This window comes from Anastrepha obliqua, chromosome 2, assembly GCF_027943255.1.
Source record: "Anastrepha obliqua isolate idAnaObli1 chromosome 2, idAnaObli1_1.0, whole genome shotgun sequence".
NCBI classification, from domain to species: Eukaryota; Metazoa; Arthropoda; class Insecta; order Diptera; family Tephritidae; genus Anastrepha; species Anastrepha obliqua.
Window position 1 is genome coordinate 86145157 of NC_072893.1, and position 19898 is coordinate 86165054.

At 38.0% G+C, this 19898-nt stretch overlaps 1 protein-coding gene across 1 annotated transcript in view; it reads right to left on the bottom strand.

The window, feature by feature from the left end:
- Nucleotides 1–7157: 7157 nt before the first annotated feature.
- LOC129238557 (uncharacterized) overlaps nt 7158–19898 on the bottom strand; it is a 42157-nt gene continuing 29416 nt past the window's right edge. Inside the window, exon 12 of the mRNA XM_054873615.1 lies at nt 7158–8189. Within this exon, the coding sequence (XP_054729590.1) occupies nt 7158–8189 (1032 nt within the window). The remainder of the gene's footprint in view (nt 8190–19898) is intronic.

A 19898-nucleotide genomic window follows, 5' to 3' on the forward strand; every position in this document is an offset into this window, starting at 1 on the left:
ACTTTATTGTTTTTCAAAATATTCTCCATGAAGATCTATACACTTTTGCATGCGTTTGAACCAATTGTCGAAGCACTTTTTCCACTCTGAATGAGGTACCTCCAAAACATGCATTCTGAATGCCGCAACCGCTTCTTCAGGTGTCGAAAAACGTTGACACCTCAGCTTGTTTTTTACGTACGGGAATAAAAAGAAGTCATTCGGTGCCAAGTCAGGACTATACGGCGGATGACCCATTAATTCGATGTTTTGGGTATATATCGTATAGATATGCCTAAGTTACTGTCCTTCAGCAGGCTCCGCATTCACTTCAATTGGTATTGAATTTGAGTTTTTCCTGTTCCAAAGGAACCAGTTCCCACTTCGCGGAAAGCCTTTCGAGATGGTTTAGACGATAATGTAGAATTTGCAGAAGGAGCTGAAGGCAATTCGAATTTTGGGCACGAAAATTTGAACTTTAAAAAATGAAAGAAGCGTTGGAATATGTGAATAGTTTAAGCGTTTTGTATTTTCTGATAAAATACTGTTCTTTTTGTACAGAATTTCCAAGGCGCATTGATTAAAGGTGGTGGCACTAGACCAACAACAATGTTTTGCACGTTTGATTGTCAAAGTAAAGTATGGGGAAAGTAAAAAACAAAGAATGAATTCACCTTGTTTCATTCTGGGCTGACAGCAACATGGACACGGAGAAAGAAAAAAAACAAATCTGCTGATTTACCGATACCACCTTTAATAGGTTCGCCTTGAGAATTTCTATATTCCTATTCCTATATTATATCTGCTCGTAAGTTTTTATTGATACCAAAACCTTCATGTAAATATATACCTGCATTAGTAGCATGTCTACTATTCTCCAACATCTATTATGGCCAGGTCTCTTCGGGAATTGCTTTCCCCAAAAATTTACGGCGTAGTCTCTAGGAAAAGGCCGTAAAATTTCTCAATTTGTCGGATGAGATGCTACAGACTTCACGACCCTTTAGCTTGATATTCGCGAATGTTCAGGAAGTTGCTTTATTAGAAAAAATTACGTTCTTCCACTCAGAGTCTAAATTATCTTTCGTGCACTCGAGACGCTTTTTACTCAAGGTTCGACTAGTCAAATTTTCAACATTTTCTTGCTAAGATAGAGGAATTTTTTGAAAGAAAAATTTCTAGGCTACTCGCCGCTTGGTGAATACTCGATAATATGTAACTTTGCATTTTTTTCGGTAGCTGTCTCAGTCATCCTGTGTTTTGAACGCTTTTTCAAGGCGCGAGTCTAGTCTATAAAGTATTTCGCATTGTAGATTTAAATAAAATAAAATAAATTTAAAATGTCCAAGTCTGTGAAAAAATTGGACTGTCATACAGGCAAACCTGCACGAATTATTTCAGTTGCTTGAATTTCTATAAGGCGCACATTAACGGGTGGAAAAAGTGGTGAAGGAAGTAACCTTGTTTTATATAATATAATATAATATTTCACGTACTCGCACTGAAGTTATTACAGTTACTCACATTTTCATTTCCATTATACCGGCAGCGGAAGTATTAAATTTCCCCAATAGTTCCCCATCCGCGCTTAGACTGAAAAACACCGCTTATCGACAATAGTAATCAATAGATGTGCCTCGAAAATATTTTTTCCGTAATATAAACAAATGTTGAGTTAAATATTTTTGTTGCAATTTATTTATTTACTAAATTAAGTTTAACATGGAATTATTTTTATCATTACATATCCTTATAATTTTGCTTTGGCTTAATTCCAACAGCTTATGTATGCAATTAATATTTTCTTCTACTATTTTTTTACTTATAACTAATAATACTATAGTTATGTTGATGTGTTACATACAATACTCAAAAACGATGTTTGTGTGTGTTTTATAAATATTATTTTTTTAATACTTATAATTTTTATATTAAGGGCTTAATTACATGTACGTTAAAAATTTCAGCATTTCCATTTATATTTTGTTGAGTATTACTTTTTTTATTAAAGTTAAATTTTTCCCGTGTATTTGTGCATATTGCTATACATCCTATCATAAATTCTATAATAATTGTTTAGTAACCTAATTCAGATTTTTTTTAATTTTTAGTTTTCAATTTCTTTTAATTTAAATTTGAAATTTTTATTTAAATATTTATTTGATTCTTATATTTTATTAAATTTAGTTTTTATTTAATATAACATCGCAAGTTTTTCGGTAATCAAATTTTAATAAATTTTTAGCAACCGCATGTGTGTGTGTGTTCTTCCTAATTTATTCTTAAAAATATTATTTTTATTGCACTTTGTTGATATCTGCGTTGACTGTATTTGTTAAATTACAATACTTTTTTTTTACATCCATAACTTTTATTTGGTATGTATGCGCACACCCTACTAATTCTTGCCACACATACATATAAGGTTTTTTTTTAAGTGAATTTTTTGCTTGTTTTACAATTTTTGATTCATACTACAGAGACATTTTCTTGTTCTCTATTTTACTTGTTATTGATTTATAATTAGCTATGAAAAAGAATTGCATTTATTGAAAAAAAAAACAAAAAAAAAACGACAATGTTAAAAAAATAAAAATAAAATAGAAATAACAAAAGCACATATTTTTCATTTCAACATTTTTATGCATTTTTATATAAACAGAAAGTAGAAAATAAATACAAGTGTAATGTTATACAATAGCTTCTTACCCATAGAACCCATAATGGCCATTCAATACTGTTTACACTTAAATATTTAAATATAACGAAGTACACAATTTGCTTTTTCTAAGTTTTCGCTGTATTGCGGAACTGCACATCAATATTTGCGTAATAACTAATCCATTGCTAGTACGTACGTAATCCATCATTTTATATATACTCCTACAAGTCGTACTTCAGCACGAATGCTTAAGCAGTGAAATTGCATTATGTACAATTACAAAATAGTATTTACAATTTGAGAAAGCACGTCTATTCTTATCTTCCAATTCACTACCATCCTCTCTCTCTTGTTGTTGCCACTGTATAGTAGCAGCCCAAAAACACTACCCTCAAACGTTTGAGCAATGCTGCTAATTAATAATCTCCCACCAAATATAATCCTCTGTTATTCACCGTACAGAAAATATTTGACTCTTTGGATCTTTCTCTCTCACTTTATTCACCGACTTGACCACACAATTGGTGGGCGGTATGTCTCGTATACATTTTTTGACAAGCAAAATTTGATTTGCAACAATTTGCTACACATGTATATGCCAATTCGTTTTTTTTTTCTTGTTATCTTATACAAATATTTGCGCCTTCCTTTTCTTAGTTGCATGCATATATGCCTACAGTATTGGCCAAAGCTTAAGCACCCCATGATAAATTTCTTTCAATTCGTTCATTTTTTATATTATAATAATATTTTCATTGCAATTTATTTCATTGTTTTTGTTATTGATAAACAAAAACAAAGCGAATTCAGCATTTTATAAATAAGAAAGTAGAATCAAAGAAATATTTTAAATAAGAACATTTTGTAGACAAAACTAAAAAACAAAAGTGCCTTCCACGGCATAAGAAAAAAACATCCTATCATGACACTTTCCCCTCGCTTAGGCATGGATAATATAAAATCCATTATTGATATTTTGGAATATCCCTTTCCCGTCTATTTCTAATGCTTCATATACATAAATGTTCTTTGGGTTTGAAATTTTTCTGCTCACATTGCGGTTAGCGATCTCTCACAAGTTCTATATACATGGTAATACTAAATAAGAACTCCTTTCTTATTGCTCTGTTACAAGTTTTACGCATTTATTTGGACCTATTTTGCATATAATAAGGTCATCAATTTTAATTTAAAAACAATCGATAATTCTCTGAATAGGCTAAATACTTCGACGAGGGAGGGTCCCTAGAGCACTACACCGACTACTCCACGCTTTCCAATTACTTTACAATACTTAGAATTCATTTATTCCTCTTTGTCTCTAATCATTTCTCAGATAACAACAATAATAATACTTTTTGCATCTGTAGTGTGTCCAATGGCCGACACTTCGATATAAGAGATCTTTTGTGTCCTACCTCATATTTTAGAAGTAGTTAATACTAGTCTTATTGACTGCCACTACTACCCTAAAAATATTACATCAGGTTCTATTTAATTGATTGAAAACCAAATTTTTTAGTAAATTTTTCGCCTTGATCTCGATGAAAGCTGTGCAGTCTTGTCTTTGCCAAGGCAATACAGCTAAGCCATTCTTTCATTCATTTATAATTTTATTTTCAAATTGATTATTGAATTATCACCATTCCTCCTGGTTCAGGGAACACTTTAAAACAATGAAATTTTCATTTGAAGAGAAATTTTTGAAATTTCAATGTTTAGATTGGGCTATTGTTTGCGCCAACGAAGTGGTTTTATGCTGATTGAGCTTCGTAGCATTATAATGAGCTTACTCTTTCAACCATTTCAACTTAACCTCAACCTAATCTAACTTTGTATTTATAGAACACTGAAATATTTTATAGTTTCTGCCCTTGTCACAATAAAATTAATGCACAGTCTTTGTAGGCTGAAATAAAATAAAATTAAATTACAATAAAATAACAAAGCTAATTTTATAACAAAAAAAAATATATATTTATGGAAAAACTATATTAAGGTGGTGCTGAAATTATGGTCAATACTGTATGGAGACACATCTAAGCAAATTCATTAATATTTACAATTCGTATTTTATGGCTAGCTCGAACACATATGTAAGTATTTATTACTTCTATTTGAAAACCCAAAAATTTGCAAACAGTTTTCGATGGTCCATTAATGCCTTTTATCTACATAATTACAAATATACACATTTATATAAATATTATAAATATTTTATGGTATTTATTAGTTATATTTTTTGTAATACAAATTTCATACACTTTTGTAAGGCTAATGCTTGATACCTGTCTTTTTGCTATAACAATAATTTTTGTTTTTATTATTATTATTTATTTTATTTTATTCTAATTCATATTTAGTCAGATATTGATACTACTATATGTATGTACACGTATTAATTTTAGATGCATTTTGTAAATTCTAGTCGAAAATTTTCTTCGCAATCTGCTTATGTTTCAAAGCAGCTTTCATTTGTCATATTATGAGCTTTCGATTGAGCTTTTGATATCTCTGAATGAAACTGAGTTAATTTTGGTCGCTGATTATGTATTTTGTATTATGTATATATTTTTAGATTGAAATATTTACATATGTACATGTATGCAAGGATTACCAGTTCCTTTTACTATTTTTTCTTAAGAAATTTTCAGTTTGATTTAAAAATGTCTCTTAAAGCTGTTGCCAGTTGTTTTGTATAAATGTATGCAACAGGGCCGCGGTTTCTAAACTGCCAACGAAAAGTTAAATTTACGATTTGCGAGAAGCAGGAACTGAGTGGGAACCACTTTGCAGTTCGCAACGGAATGTGAATTTCCAGGGAGCTTACCCAGAGCTGTTTTCGGTGCTACAATATATCTACATACCAAAAAATTTTAAATTTTGCCTTAGAGAACAAAGTTTAAGGGGAAAAAGACTTTTTTTCCTCATTCGAATCACTTTCATTCAGCTCAAAAGACTGAGCAGAAACAACCTAAAGCTGAGATGAAAAAGAGGCGGAATTTACTCAGCGCGTCCTCTACAAGTGCCTCACTCTCTGAAGATCGCGCTTCAGATTTCTAGAAAATCACTTGATCCAGGATACGTAAAACTCAGGCCCAGTCACCAGAAGATCGAAGAGTGATTAAGAAATTTTTGTGATAAAATTGCAGAAATCCTGATGGACACCATAATGGCTCTCCGTAGCTACCGAGTAAATAAGTTTTAAGAGCAGGATATGTAACCTGAAACTAATCTAATCAAATTATTGCATTAGTTGATTGAGAATTGCAGATATGCGTAACCCAATTAAATATTTAATATTACCCAGGTGAGCTCGCTTACTCATGAAACATTGCATAGCAATACAAATCAAACCACTATTCTTCTTCTCATTTTTTTTTGACAGGCTCTATTGGTTTGAGTGCATTAGTGTTTTTTCTTGTGTGATTTGGTGGGTTTCCTAGCCCCAATGTGGTTGGAATTGATTTTGTGAGGCAATTCTCTAGGACTTAAAAAATTAATTTGCTGGACTTTAAATGTTCGAAGCTTGTTTTATACCGTTTTCAACTTTTAAATCTTTAAATTTTTGTTTTTGATGGTGATCTCAGCTGTGAGAATTTTTCAAATCTTTACAATGACACGAATATTACCAAAAACGTGGTCGGTAATGAGTTGTTAGATAAATGACTTAAAGAGAACTTTCAATCTACGCCAAAATCTGATTAAAAAATGTATGGGATTAAAAGAAAGAAACTTCAGTGTAGATGCTCAGCTCTAGCTCTGTTTAGTCTATGACAACAAAACGGAGCACATTAGCTTAGAAGGCTCATGAACTATTCCGAGGCAATTTTTAAGAGTTGATCTAAACTTTCACAGTACCCCGATGACTTCAGTGAAATGTCATATGATGAGCCCCACTTTGTCCTACAGCTCAAACGTGACAAAAAGTTTATTAGGAGGAAAAATTACAAGTCCAGATTTAACCTGGCTGTATGGAGCATGCCGCATGAAATAACGGTAAGAGCAATTAACGGCCATTTGCTTTTCGAAGAAAAAATGTGCTTACCAAGGAGAGAATATTAATTTTCTAGACGATTTTGCACACTGAAAATGTCTATAAATTGTAAAATTTATTTTCTGTATATGCTGTTCTTTGTTGTATATGCGCCTTAACAAGGTGTCATACCAAAATCATGTACGTAGAGTTTTCTCAAATATAAGATTTTCGTTCGATTGCCCAGGAGGTCTGACTATTGATGTACCTAAATTAAATAGATACTTGCTCACGGCATATCTAAAGCCCTTCACATATTCTATATAACTACGCCTAGCCGTCTACTGTCGTTCAATCTCTTTTCCCTACAGGCGCTACAACATCAACCATCATCAGCTCTATGCAAGTATCACTGCTTCCGAGTGTCATAATAATTTTTCTCTCACCGTCTCACTTAAATTTCATCAATATTAGTTAGTTTTTGGAACGAAATTAAACCCGGTAATCTCTCTCCCACTCCCTGCCCCTTCTCATCCATGCTTATATCGGCGTCGGCATTAGCGTGTAGTCTTGATGCAAACTGGGCTTGACGGCATCGTAGACCGGCCGAGTGCCATCATCAGGTAATGCATAAACATCAGGTGGCACACAAAGCGACTGCAATTTCGATATGTATGAGTCGAAGGGTTCATGGTGAGCATATCCAGCTGGATGATGTACTGTATAAGGATGATGTGGTGGCATTGCACCACTGTGTGGAGGTGGTGGTGGCGGTGGTGGTCCCAACATGCCAGGATGTGTGCCAGCCAAATGATGTGGTGGCGCTGCATACATAGATACAGCACCAGTAACCACATTCGTGGGAGCAATAGAAGCTGTGGGTAGTGGACTTGGAGGTATGAGCGTGGGATGTGGTGGATGTGGCGCGCCATAGGCAGTGGTTAATTGTTGATTACTCAACACTTCAGCGGTGGCAGGTAGGCCAGCAATATTAGCAGATAAACTGTTGCCGATGGTGTCGGATGGATGCCCACCTATGCTGGTACTACTCACATTGTTAACTTCATTACCACCAGTGCCACCGCCTAACGGGCTTGAGCTCATACTTGCGCCACTATTGCAGCCAGGAGGTGGTAAACGGACGTGTTCGAGTAGGGTGATCACGTTATTGCGCAAACTCTCGTAATAGGAACTGGATGTGGGTGCGCCACTGCTGCTGGGTGCTGAGGTGGTAGTACTGATGCTAATGCTGGGTGGTGGTGTTAAATAGCTGCCACTGTGACTGCCTATGGTGCCGGAGTGACTGCTGGGGAGGGTGTGTGAGAGATTGGTGCTGGAGAGGTGGTTGTGGCTGCCTCCGGTACCGTTGCCGCCGATGTTGATGTTACCGTTGCTGTTGGTGCTATTGGTGCCGTTGCCGTTGCCGTTGCCGCTGGCGCTGCCAATGTGGTTGTTGAGCGGGGATGCGGTTGAGGCGCTGGAGGAGACGCTACTAAGAGCTGTTGCTCCTCCAGCATTGATAGTCACCGCAGAGAGATCACGCTGTTGATGAGTACTCAGCGGAGAAGCCTCCTATTAACAGTGAGCAGAAAGAGAGGGAGAGAAAGAGAGAGAGAGAGTAGATATATTAATTGAATGCATTGGTAAAAAAGTGTTACAATTCTATTATACTTGATCACTTAAGATTAGAGGGCCCTAGAGTAGAATATACCTATGAATCAATAAATGAGTATGACATATTGACCAGAAATGCTAACATTCTAGCTGATTGTGAGCTTCCTGCTAAACACTTCAATAGTGGGTTTTGTATGGCGTATGAAATTTTCGAGATAAAACTGCTATAAATAGCAGTACTTCCGTAATATATTTTATAAATTAATTTAATAGATAGATAAATAAAACTGTTATAAAGGAGATGACTGTCGAGTGTATAGTGGCGGTAGACATGTTGCCAGCAACATGCTGTGAAAGTTAATTCAAGTAGTGGGCAACATTTGTGACAGTTGAAGTAGGTAATCATATGCACAATGTGTATAGCAACATGTATGTATATAGCAACATGTATATACAATATTGTTGCCGTGACTAGCTGCTTTATACTATAATTTTACAAACTGCTTAGAATATCTATTAAAATAGCGTTTTTCTGTTGATACGAAACCAAAATATTCCAAAGTATTAAGAACATCAGGTAGAATAGTTAAAAATTTTGTTTAAATATTTCTTTGATTATTTCAGTGCTTTTTTTTAAGCTTTTACCACTATCTGAGGAAATTTATGGAAAGGTTTCCACATAAAGTTCTAAAATTTTGTAATTATTTGAAGGGTAATAAATATTGTACCTTCAGACCATTTACTGTAATTAGTATTCGCGTAAAATTTATTATGAATTTAAAGAAATTTTTACAAATATTAAAAAACGTGCAACATTTTTTTCTAAGTTGGTAGGTAGGTTAGATGGCAAGAGTACACGGGTACATTACAAGTAGCACTAGAGTGTCGTTTTAATACCTTAATGTAGACCACTACTTGCGAAAAATTACAAAACTTAAAGGAAGAAAAAACCATCTACAGCCATTCAGTGCTGTTCAAGTAGTTGATGAGAGAAAAGTGATCTAAGCTAAAAAATATCCCAAAAAGGCACACCAAGGAATTTCAAGTGCCTAGCCGCCATACCCGGACATTTACAAAGAAAGTGTTCAACAGTCTCCCTCTCTGCAGGTTCCCCACAGCTTCTGCAATGGGGGTTTTTTTGAAAGTGTAAACTTCTCCGAAGTCCCAGGTCCGATCTCCCAGCATCCGTTATGAGTTTTGAAATCGAATGGTGGGGAGTTCCCAGCACTTTAAGCGTCTTCTGTTACACTGAGACCTAGAGCTTTTGAGATAGCATGCAATAAGATAGAGCTCCACCTGTTTTGCGCTTATTTAAAAAAGAAATTGTGCAGTTTCCCTTTAACAGCGTTCACGGGGACACCGATGTCTGAGATTGGGACAATTGAAATGGGTTCTGTGGATCCCTTCCTGGCAAGCTCATCGACAATTCATTTAATTTCCCTCCATGTTTCTATGCCCTGGATTCCAGATGATGAAAATGTTTGCTGTACATTCGAGGCGTTTGATCTCCTCCTTACAGGAGTTGAATAGAAGAGAGCTGGAAGGTGGCGATGGCAGGGCTTTGTTCGCAGCTTGACTATCGGAAAAGATAAATTTTGTCTCCCTCCTAACAGCGATCTCTAAGCATTTTGCATGCCTGCAGGATCCCGAAGACATCTGCTTGATAAACACTACTAGTTCTCGGCCCACAAGGGAATAGACGGGAGAGTAGTAAATGGCGGAATAGTTAGAAGGCCTGGTGGTGGGACAACACTCCATAGATCAAAGCTTAGAAGTGTAAGGCAACAAGTGTTGCGCGACAAGAGCAAAGCATAGGAGTTCTTCCTGAGAAGGTTTAATTTCAAAAAGTTTAAACAACCTCCCTAAAAATAAACTGTGAATGATCACAGGAAGACATCGAAGCTCTCTGCACAGGCTCCAGATATGGTCAAATGACTCTAGCCGAATATACGAATCATCCCCAGAGACTACGATACACTTGTTTCCCGAATACATTTGGCATGAAGAAGAATAAGTAAACATCTCGGCTTGATACGGAAGAGAGGCACATGTATTGAGTCCAGCCCAATACCTTCTCCAATTTCTTAAAAGAACTGGGTGTGGATGAGGTTATCTGAAGAGTATAGGATAAAATAGTCCTTACGGTTAAAGCGAATACTTATATTTATCAGTTTTGTCCCTTCTTTTAATGACCTCAGACAATAATATATACAATCGCCGACATGTCTACCGACCGTGAAACCACTTAGCCACTCTAGCTTTTTCGCACTGGAACTTGTTGTTTGCTTTGGATGAATGATTCTGATCAAAACCAATTGGACCTTTCGGATATTATATTTTATGGGTAGTATATGATTCATAGAAGTGTTAAAATTAGCTAGCATAAGTAGGTTAGGTTACGGTGGTTCCACTCTCCGTTGTAATAATTCCCTCTAACTCCCAATATGGAGCGTTGAACGCTCTCCACCTCCTCCTCTTTCCTGCAAATACGACAGAAGTCAACTACTTATTTCAACCTACAGAAATTTGAGGGAAATCCCATACGTTTCGCATGTGCTCCCATTAGGCAGTGACCAGTGATGGTACTAACCACTGTACCATGCACATTCCTTCTAGGCCAAACCTGTCTTCTTATCTTAAAAGCGGGCTCCGTGGTCCATCTACTGTTGGCTCGCGCGATATAGACTGACCTAATTGAAAACACTCGCTCGACAATATGTGCTACATTGGGTTAAGTAGGCAATTGATTAGTAAAGTCCTCTCTCGACGAACCAAACTAACACTCTATAAGGCTCTCATCATGCACGTCCTAACGTATGGCGCAGAAGCTTGGACGATTACAAAGTCGGATGAAGCGTCACTTGGACTGTTTGAGAGAAAGATTCTGAGGAAGATTTTTGGAACTTTGGCGTTGGTGAATATCGCGAGCGATGCAAAAATGACCTAGAGGATTTTTTCGCCGACATAGCATAGCGCAGCGAGATCCAGCGGCTACCATGGCTGGGCTGGGATACAAACGCTCCGGCTCTGAAAGTATTCGATGCTGTATCAGCTGGTGGAAGCAGGGGAAGGGGAAGGCCGGAACAAAGCGCGCCAGTCGTTTCTTTATCGTACTAATCGGCACCAGTTGGAAACGTCAGGTGAAGCCAAGACCTTCTCCACCTAATCTTTCCCTCGTAGAGAGGCCTTCCTCTTCCTCTGCTGGTATCGCATCAAAAACTTTCAGAGCAAGTCAACACTTTACCTATATATAATCGGTAAGCCCCTCCAAGAAACTCGGCCAATTTTCAGTACCCTCTGCTACATCCATACATGAAGAATCTGTTACAGGTGAATGGATTGCGCTATCAAGAGATGATTAACTATTTTTTATGGCTGGAATTGGATGGAATTGATCTGGACAACGTTTCTTTTCAACAAGACGGCGGCTACGTACCACACAAGCAACGAAGCCATTGATCTTTTATGGGCAAAGTTTCCGGACCTGTGTTATCCCTCGAAGAGGTGATAACAATTGGCCACCGAGATCTTATGATTTAACAAATTGTGACTTTTTTCTTTGGGCCCACGTGAAAGAGAAGGTCTACGCTAATAGCCCAGCGTTGAGTCAAGACCTCAAAGATGGAATTCGTGAGGCTCTCGAGGACATAGGGCAGCTACTTTGCAATTCGGTTATGGAAAATTTAATGAAAAGGATATTGTCCTGTAAACGTGGTCGTGGTCGTGGTGGTCACTTTTCTGATGTTATTTTCCACTATTAACGGCATACCTTCCTTACCTTATAATGAAATAAACATCCGATCATTTATGTTAAAAAATAGCATATTTCTTTGTATATCAAAATAACACCTCTTATTTAAAAACCCTTTACAACTTTAGTCGGCGTAGGATACCCCAAAACCCCAGCCTATGTCAACAAGTCGGACGATGAAAATTGTGTGGCTCCACCAGTTTCAGAGAAGCAGTTAGCTCACATTACGAAAATTAGAGTGTCATCTCTGCCTAAAATTGTTAAGACGGTGTGCGCCATATTGTTTTTGTTATAATATTTTTAGCGCGTACGGACAGACATGGAGGTCGAGTCCTCACATCATTCTGAGTATTTTAGTATATACGTATATGTCTACATCTATCTCGATTCCTTTATGCTGGACAAACAACCGTTATGTGAACAAAATGATGATATCCTTGTGCACAAGTTCGTGGGTATAAAAATCGACAGACTTACACAACCACCTATCACTTTCTAACCCAGCCACTTCAGCCTATTCCACTATGACGTCCCATTCAAAGCGAATAAAAATGAATTATCCGCATTAATTAGGGGACTTCATAATTCTATGCTGTCATTATTCTTCCACATCATTTAATAAAATCATCTAATTGAATTTAATTTAATTCAATTTTGTTCGGTTCGTTGATGCGCAATAACGACCCTTCAGAAAAGTGAGGCACCTACCAATGTTCCAAATAAAACCTAGTAAGTATTCCACCCAACAGTGAGAAAAATACTAACAACAAAAATGAACATGTACAACAACGAAGAAGGTAGACATTTTTTCTAGACCATCAAGGCAGTGCGAGCGAAATGGCAAAATAGCATTTCAAACGCGAAAAAACCCGAAGAAAATACTAAAAAAAGTACGCTGAGAAATAGCAAAAGCAAAGTCCAAGAAAGACGTAACAACAACAGACGTAACAAGAAAAAAATCGACCAGTTTTTTGTACACAACAATAAACACGTACATGCTCACGAATAGTCAAGTGGCGCTAGGAAAGAAAGCAAGAAAAAAAATTGTTCTGCGACGCCCTCTTCTGCAGTAAGCACGTTTGAGAATGTATGCAAGAGCTAGCAGGCAGTTGGTCCACAATCGTGGTACTTTATTTACTATACGATGCATTGGTGGTGGCTCCAACTGGCCGCGGGGGATGGCATACCTCCAACTTGTTTATGTTAGCGGTGATGGGAGTACTGGAACGGTACTCTTGGATACATGCCGAACAGCGTGTGGAAATGTTCGTACATATAAAATGCTGTGCTGTCGTTGGCTAAGCGCCAGCGCACTCCAATCAAACGGCGCCTCCTTTTATTGTTGTAATTTTTTTCTCCCTACTAGAATGCATACTCGTACAAACATGATTGTATGTGTGTAAAATATGTATTAGACGTGAATGTCTCTTTGGAGGCCAAAAGGTTGTATACAAGTTGAATGATTCTCATGTGACTCCCCTTTTGGGAATGTTCTTGTATGTATGCGTGTATGAGTGTATATGTGAATGCGTTTAGCACTCTCGTGCGAGTGGAGCGAGAGTGAGTTGTTGGTGGTGGAGTTGTTGGTGTACTTACCGTTATGAGGGCGACTGAATAGGAGCGAATCAAAATGAAACGCGATTTGTTGATTTGTTTACGAGTGAAAAGGGACGGATGTCTACAAATATATGCAAGTTACGAGTATCAACAATAACAACAAAATAGAAAGCTTCGTACATTTCCGAAAGCAGGTGGGGTTTATGTACACATGTCCACTTATACATATACATACACGCCCGTACATACATAGGTGACCACTGGGAATAGGATCTGTTAGTTGGCTCCAGTGCAACGCTTTACGCGCATGTACACGCAACCTTTAGGGATTTGCATTGCTGCTCTCGCTCTGTTTATAAACATACATTTTACAGATACACAGTACATACATATATGTATGTATGCATGCTGACGAGGGATGTTGGCGCACTGGAATGCCTGCAGCAGTAACAGCCCTCGCATAGAAATGCATCCAAATTGCATTAAAGCTCACTCATTGGCCAAAATCGTTGTTGGTCTCCACTTGGCAGTCATCATTTGCTGTCATCAGAACGCCATTTTGTAATATATCTAGAGGAGACTACTCGGCTGATTGCCTGCCTCATTGAAAGTGTGTTTGCATGAATTGCTAATGCAATTCATCATCATTGCATTTACGAAATTTGTTTACTTCATTTGCTATTTCTAGGTAATTTGTATTTGGGCGTGAGTTTATCCTTCAGTGATTGTGAAAAGAAATATTTTCGTATACATATTTGCATATGCATGTTTGTATGCGGTATTTGATGACTTATTTACAAGGGTTACCAGCATGGAAGTGTGAAAAAAAGGCAAAGAAATGAATTGTGTATAGCTCGTACATATTAAAACAAATTTTAGGTGGTGTAGATGAAGATTCTGATATGTACATATGTATATATCGTTTCTAAGAAAACTTGCACTAAACTTCCTACATTTTTGTTTTGAATAAGAATACATTTAATTAATTCGTGCCTCAAATGTAACAGCTTTATGTGAGAAAAAACTTTTTTTTGCAAATAAAATTTCACAATTTTTTTTAGCATTCCTTATTATTATAATAATTATGCACGTAAAATATTAATCCCGACGAATTTTAAATATTATTAAAAGCTAAATTTTATGTGCATCGCGTGTTATCAAAAGAAAATGCTTGAAAGCGGTGGCTAAGTAAAATAAAAGCTCACTAACAAAAACTCTGAACAAAAACTCACTATGAACAACTTAAAGTCGCTTAAGCTAAAATTTGTATGGAGGAAAAACAGCGAAACTACAAATTTGATGGGAAAACTCGACTGAGACCTATCTAAACTATAAATTTTAAAAATATATATACAATCATGTATACACATAAACTAAAGTAGATACTTGTGTAGTAAAGCTTATGTTTTTTACTTGAGTATTCTGGTGGTACTTTGCATTGCACCCTCTTCATATAGTCATAGGGTAAAAAAAGTAAAAAAAAACTTCATTAAAAGAGTACAACCCGAAGAATTATGCCGAAAACTTCCTAAAGTAGCAATGAGAGAGTTTTCTCTCAATCATCTTTGAGGTGAGCAGTGACAATTTACTAGCACATATGGATCTGCAATACAGTTCTTGGTGGCATAGTCCTAGTTATGCCTCCATTCTTCTTTAAACCCGTCTGTGGAGTTAGCGAATCGGTCTTAATATGGCATTTAACTAGCGTCATGCTTATAATAATTCGAGAAGGAATTTAACATTTTCTCGATTCTTCAATCATACAGCGAACTTTCTGTTGTGAGATGAATGTATCAGTTTGGAAAACGGAAAAGAGTGAAACGTTTTTCGAAAATTATATACATATGTATAAAAATATCCCGTAAATACAGTTATATTTGGTCCCACAGTCGGAAAATTCAGTCCGCACAACGAAACATCCGGTAACGGACAGAGATCGACTTCGCCGGGGCCCGAAACATGGTAGTCTGCAGCACCATATTCCAGCATAAGAAAATACACCAAGCAACGTGGCTGTCTCCTGATCGGAAAACGCGAAACCAAATCGATCATGTTGTGATAGATGGTAGACATGCTTCTAGTGTTTTAGATGTACGTACGATCCGATGACCCAACATCGATTCGGGTGTTGCAGCCAAACTACGCACACACCTCTGTGCAGCAAAAAGCGTACATCTAACTACACAAAGAATGCTCGACATCGAAAAGCTGCAATCACAACAGACAAACAGACAACCAGAAGATACGCCACTCGACTCTCACTCCTGCTCTCAGAGAGTACTGCCCAACAAACCGGCATGCACGAGTAATGGAGGAACATTTCTCGTTCACTACGTACCGCCGCCGATTTGCTGACCGGCATCCAGAGCATTCTTAAATTATGGAGGGAACACCTATTACTTAGTGACAGCTGCGCGAGTAGCTGGTAAGGTGCAGGATGAAAGCATGCCTGCCGATTGGAATTTAAGTGTGCTCTACCCAATCCATAAGAAGGGCGATCCTGCAATCTGTGCCAATTACCGCGGGATTAGTCTTCTAAATCTCGCCTATGAGGTTCTAGCGAGTGTATTGTGTGAAAGGCTGAAGCCCACCATCAACTAACTGATTGGACCTTATCAGTGTGGCTTCAGACCTGGAAAGTCTACCATCGACCAAATATTCACAATACGCCAAATCTTGGAAAAGACCCATGAAAGGAGAATCGACACACACCATCTTTTCGTCGACTTCAAAGCTGCATTCGACAGTACGGAAAGGAGTTACCTGTATGGCGCGATGTCTGAATTTGGTATCCCCGCAAAACTAATACGCCTATGTAAGATGACGTTGCTCAACACCAGCAGCGCCGTCAGAATTGGGAAGGACCTCTCCGAGCCGGCTGATACCAAACGAGGTTGCAGACAGGGTGACTCGCTGCCGTGTGACTTCTTTAACCTGATGTTGGAGAGCATCGTACGAGCCGCAGAACTTAATCGCTCAGGCACAATATTTTATAAGAGCGTACAATTTTTGGCGTATGCCGATGATATAGACATCATCGGCCTTAACAACCGCGCTGTTAGTTCTGCCTTCTCTAAACTGGACAAAGAGGCAAAGCGAATGGGCCTGGTGGTGAACGACGAGAAAACGAAGTACCTCCTGTCTTCAAACAAAGAGTCGGCGCACTCGCGTATCGGCACCCACGTCACTCTTGATAGTTATAATTTTGAGGTTTTAAAGGACTTCGTATACTTAGAAACCAGCATTAACACCGATAACAATGTCCGCCTTGCAATCCAACGTAGAATCTCTCTTGCCAATAAGTGTTACTTTGGACTAAGTAGGCAATTGAGTAGTAAAGTCCTCTCTCGACGAACAAAACTAACACCTTACAAGACTCTCATCATGCCCGTCCTAACTTATGGCGCAGAAGCGTTTACGATGACAACATCCGATGAAGCGACGCTTGGAGTATTTGAGACAAAGATTCTGAATAAGATTTTTTGACCTTTACACGTTGGCAACGGCGAATATCGCAGGCGATGGAACGATGAGCTGTATGAGCTTTACGACGACATAGACATAGCGCAGCGAAAAAAGATCCAGCGTCTACGTTGGCTGGGTCATGTCGTCCGAAAGGATACAAACGCTCCGGCTCTGAGAGTGTTCGATGAGGGGTACGGTACACTAGACAGGGCTAGTTTACAGGGCTAGCTGTACCAGCTAGTGGTAGCAGAGGATGTGGAAGGCCTCCTCTGCGCTGGAAAGATCAGGTGGAGAAGGGTTTGGCTTCACTTAGTGTGTCCAACTGGCGTCGGTTAGCATGCGAAAGAAACGACTGGCGAACATTGTTAAACTCGCGTAAGCGGTTAGCGCGCCAATGAAGAAGAATAATACCATAGTTGATAACCATGAAATCTTGCACTCTACGATTAAATGCCATGTAAGTACAAGGTTACTCGTAAAGAGGTTTCCGAGGACTTTTTAAGCCAGGTTAAGTTAGTATGGTAAGTATTCCCAACTATCCGATCAACTCTTTTAGCCAGACAGTACCTAAACTTTACATACATATATCCAAAGAAGTGTTTCTCTAGAGGTTTGAAATGCATTAATCTAAATGCGGGAGGCAGAGCTAAATGAACTATAGCTATTGCAACTTCATTGTCTTCCAGAAACTACTTAAAAACTACTTATTCAAAATACGTGGCCTTCACAGAGGAATTGATTGTACCTCTTTTTTATCTCAACGGCTTCTACAAAAATCTTTATGCTCCAAATCTGGTAGTTATGTGACAAAATAATCTAGTTTCAACACCCTCAGTAAGGTCTGCGTTCTCTTTCCATCGGGTGTTGATCAAGTTGAACACGAGGTGCCCAGACTAGTTCACTTACTGTTAGTAGCTGCTTTATTGATCTTTATTTTATGAAAATAGGCAACCCCGTAAAAGTTGCATTCGATTATCTAAAGTCTGTAGTCCCGGCACATTTGTCTGTTTCCTCATTTCCCGAAATACTCGTGCGTCTAGTACCCAGTTTGACGCTGTGCTATCGAAAAGATCGACATTAATGAGCATGTTTTGAATAGGGGCTATCGACCATGAACGCAGATTGGCTGTCTACAAGAAAGGGGAGTTTTTAATTAACGAGATCCATTCTGTTTACAAGTTTTGTTGCATTTGCATTGCTTTGGAGATACACTCATTTCCTTAAAAGTCGGAGGAGGCACATCCACATTGAGTGAAGTTTAGCCACAAAGAATAGAAGGCTTCGAGATCGGAATGAAATTAGGCATAAGGTCTATAGGAAATGGTTGTCACCGGGTGATGTTTGTTCGAAAATTCGATATTTGTCATGGATAATCCTTCAATCTTGTTGTTGTTCTCACAACTTATCTCTGACGTTATAGACCACTTTATAGCGACGGTAAAGGCATTTTCGTTTTCCAAAGCACTTATGAAAATCTCGGGTCGTTATATTTAAAGGTCAGTTGATATTCCCTTTAAAATTGTGTAGCCAAGTTTATAGTGCTTGAGTTCGAATTGTATTTTTATATAAATTACTTGCTGCGTAATTGACATATTTTGGTTGACGGATTGCTGAGAGAGCGAAGAGAGTCAAAGTCTTCAGTCACTTTAAAGTGAGAACAAAGTTATAGACAAATTGGGCCAGCGATCCCTAGAGGTTCTTCAAAATGTATTGAAAAAAAGAAAATCTACTTCACAAAATTAAATTCTCCGCTAAATGGCGTGCAAGCAGAATTCAATACTTTCCAAACAACTTGACCCAGAAGTGGGACTTTGATATATAGTACATAAGCTATTAATAACTTTACGCCAAAACTTTAATACGATGACGAATGCAAAACTTTGGTTGTTAGACTATAAACTTTTCTGCTCCAAATTTTCCAAACCGAAACAGCTCAGACAGAAACTCGTGGCTAGCGCCGACGTTGGCTTTGGCGTAGGCGGCGGCGGCGGCGTTGGCGGCAACGGTACGAGTACATTAACCGCAGCGACTTAGCGCGCGACTTAAGCGTGTGAAAGTGTTTAAAGCAAGACGGCAGCGCAACGTGTCGAGGAAGTTTGGAGAAAAGTGCAAGAACTTTTCATAAAAATTAATTGATAAACTTTGATAAAAGCGCAAAAGTTGCGCTAAGTGGAGAGTACCAAAGAGGCGCGGAGCGGAGACAGTGGGCGCAGAACTGGCAGTAATGAAATCTGAAAATATGAGTCATTGCCAAGCTAGACAGGAGCACAGGAATTTCCAAGCACTTTTCGGAGACCGACTGCCGCTGTGTGTCCGTTCATCTAACTGCCTGTCTGTCTATTGAGTGTGAATACGTATATGCTTTTGTACTTTGGTAATAATTTAAATAACAAAAGTTGCAAGCAAGAAAAAATTAGAACTTTATGTTTGGTGTTTGGGTTAAGCGCCGACGCCGGCATCGCAGCTGGCGTAGTTACTAGGCAAAAGCAAAAGTTAGCGGTCGCCGAGCAAAAGTTGGAAAACTCCAAGTTTTGAGTTTTGGTGTGAAAGTTGTTGCGCCTTTTGCCAGCCGCCGAGAAAGCCATATATTTTTTTTTGCTTTTATAATTTTTGCTACCTATCTCTTTTGCTCACACTGTTGTTTGTCAGTGTTTAGCGTATGGCTGTCTGTCTGTCTATTTGTCTGTCGACTTTCTATGTCCTGTTTCCGGCTTGAGTTCGTTTGTGGTAGTAGAAGCTATGCACTTTTGTTTTAGAAAATTCGGCGACGTCCTTGAAAACTGTAATAAGAAGTTTATAAACAAAGTAATACACAAATTCACAGATACAGGCAAACAAATTTAAACAAACAAATACTATGACATACTTATATGTGATTAATAAACCTATGGAAG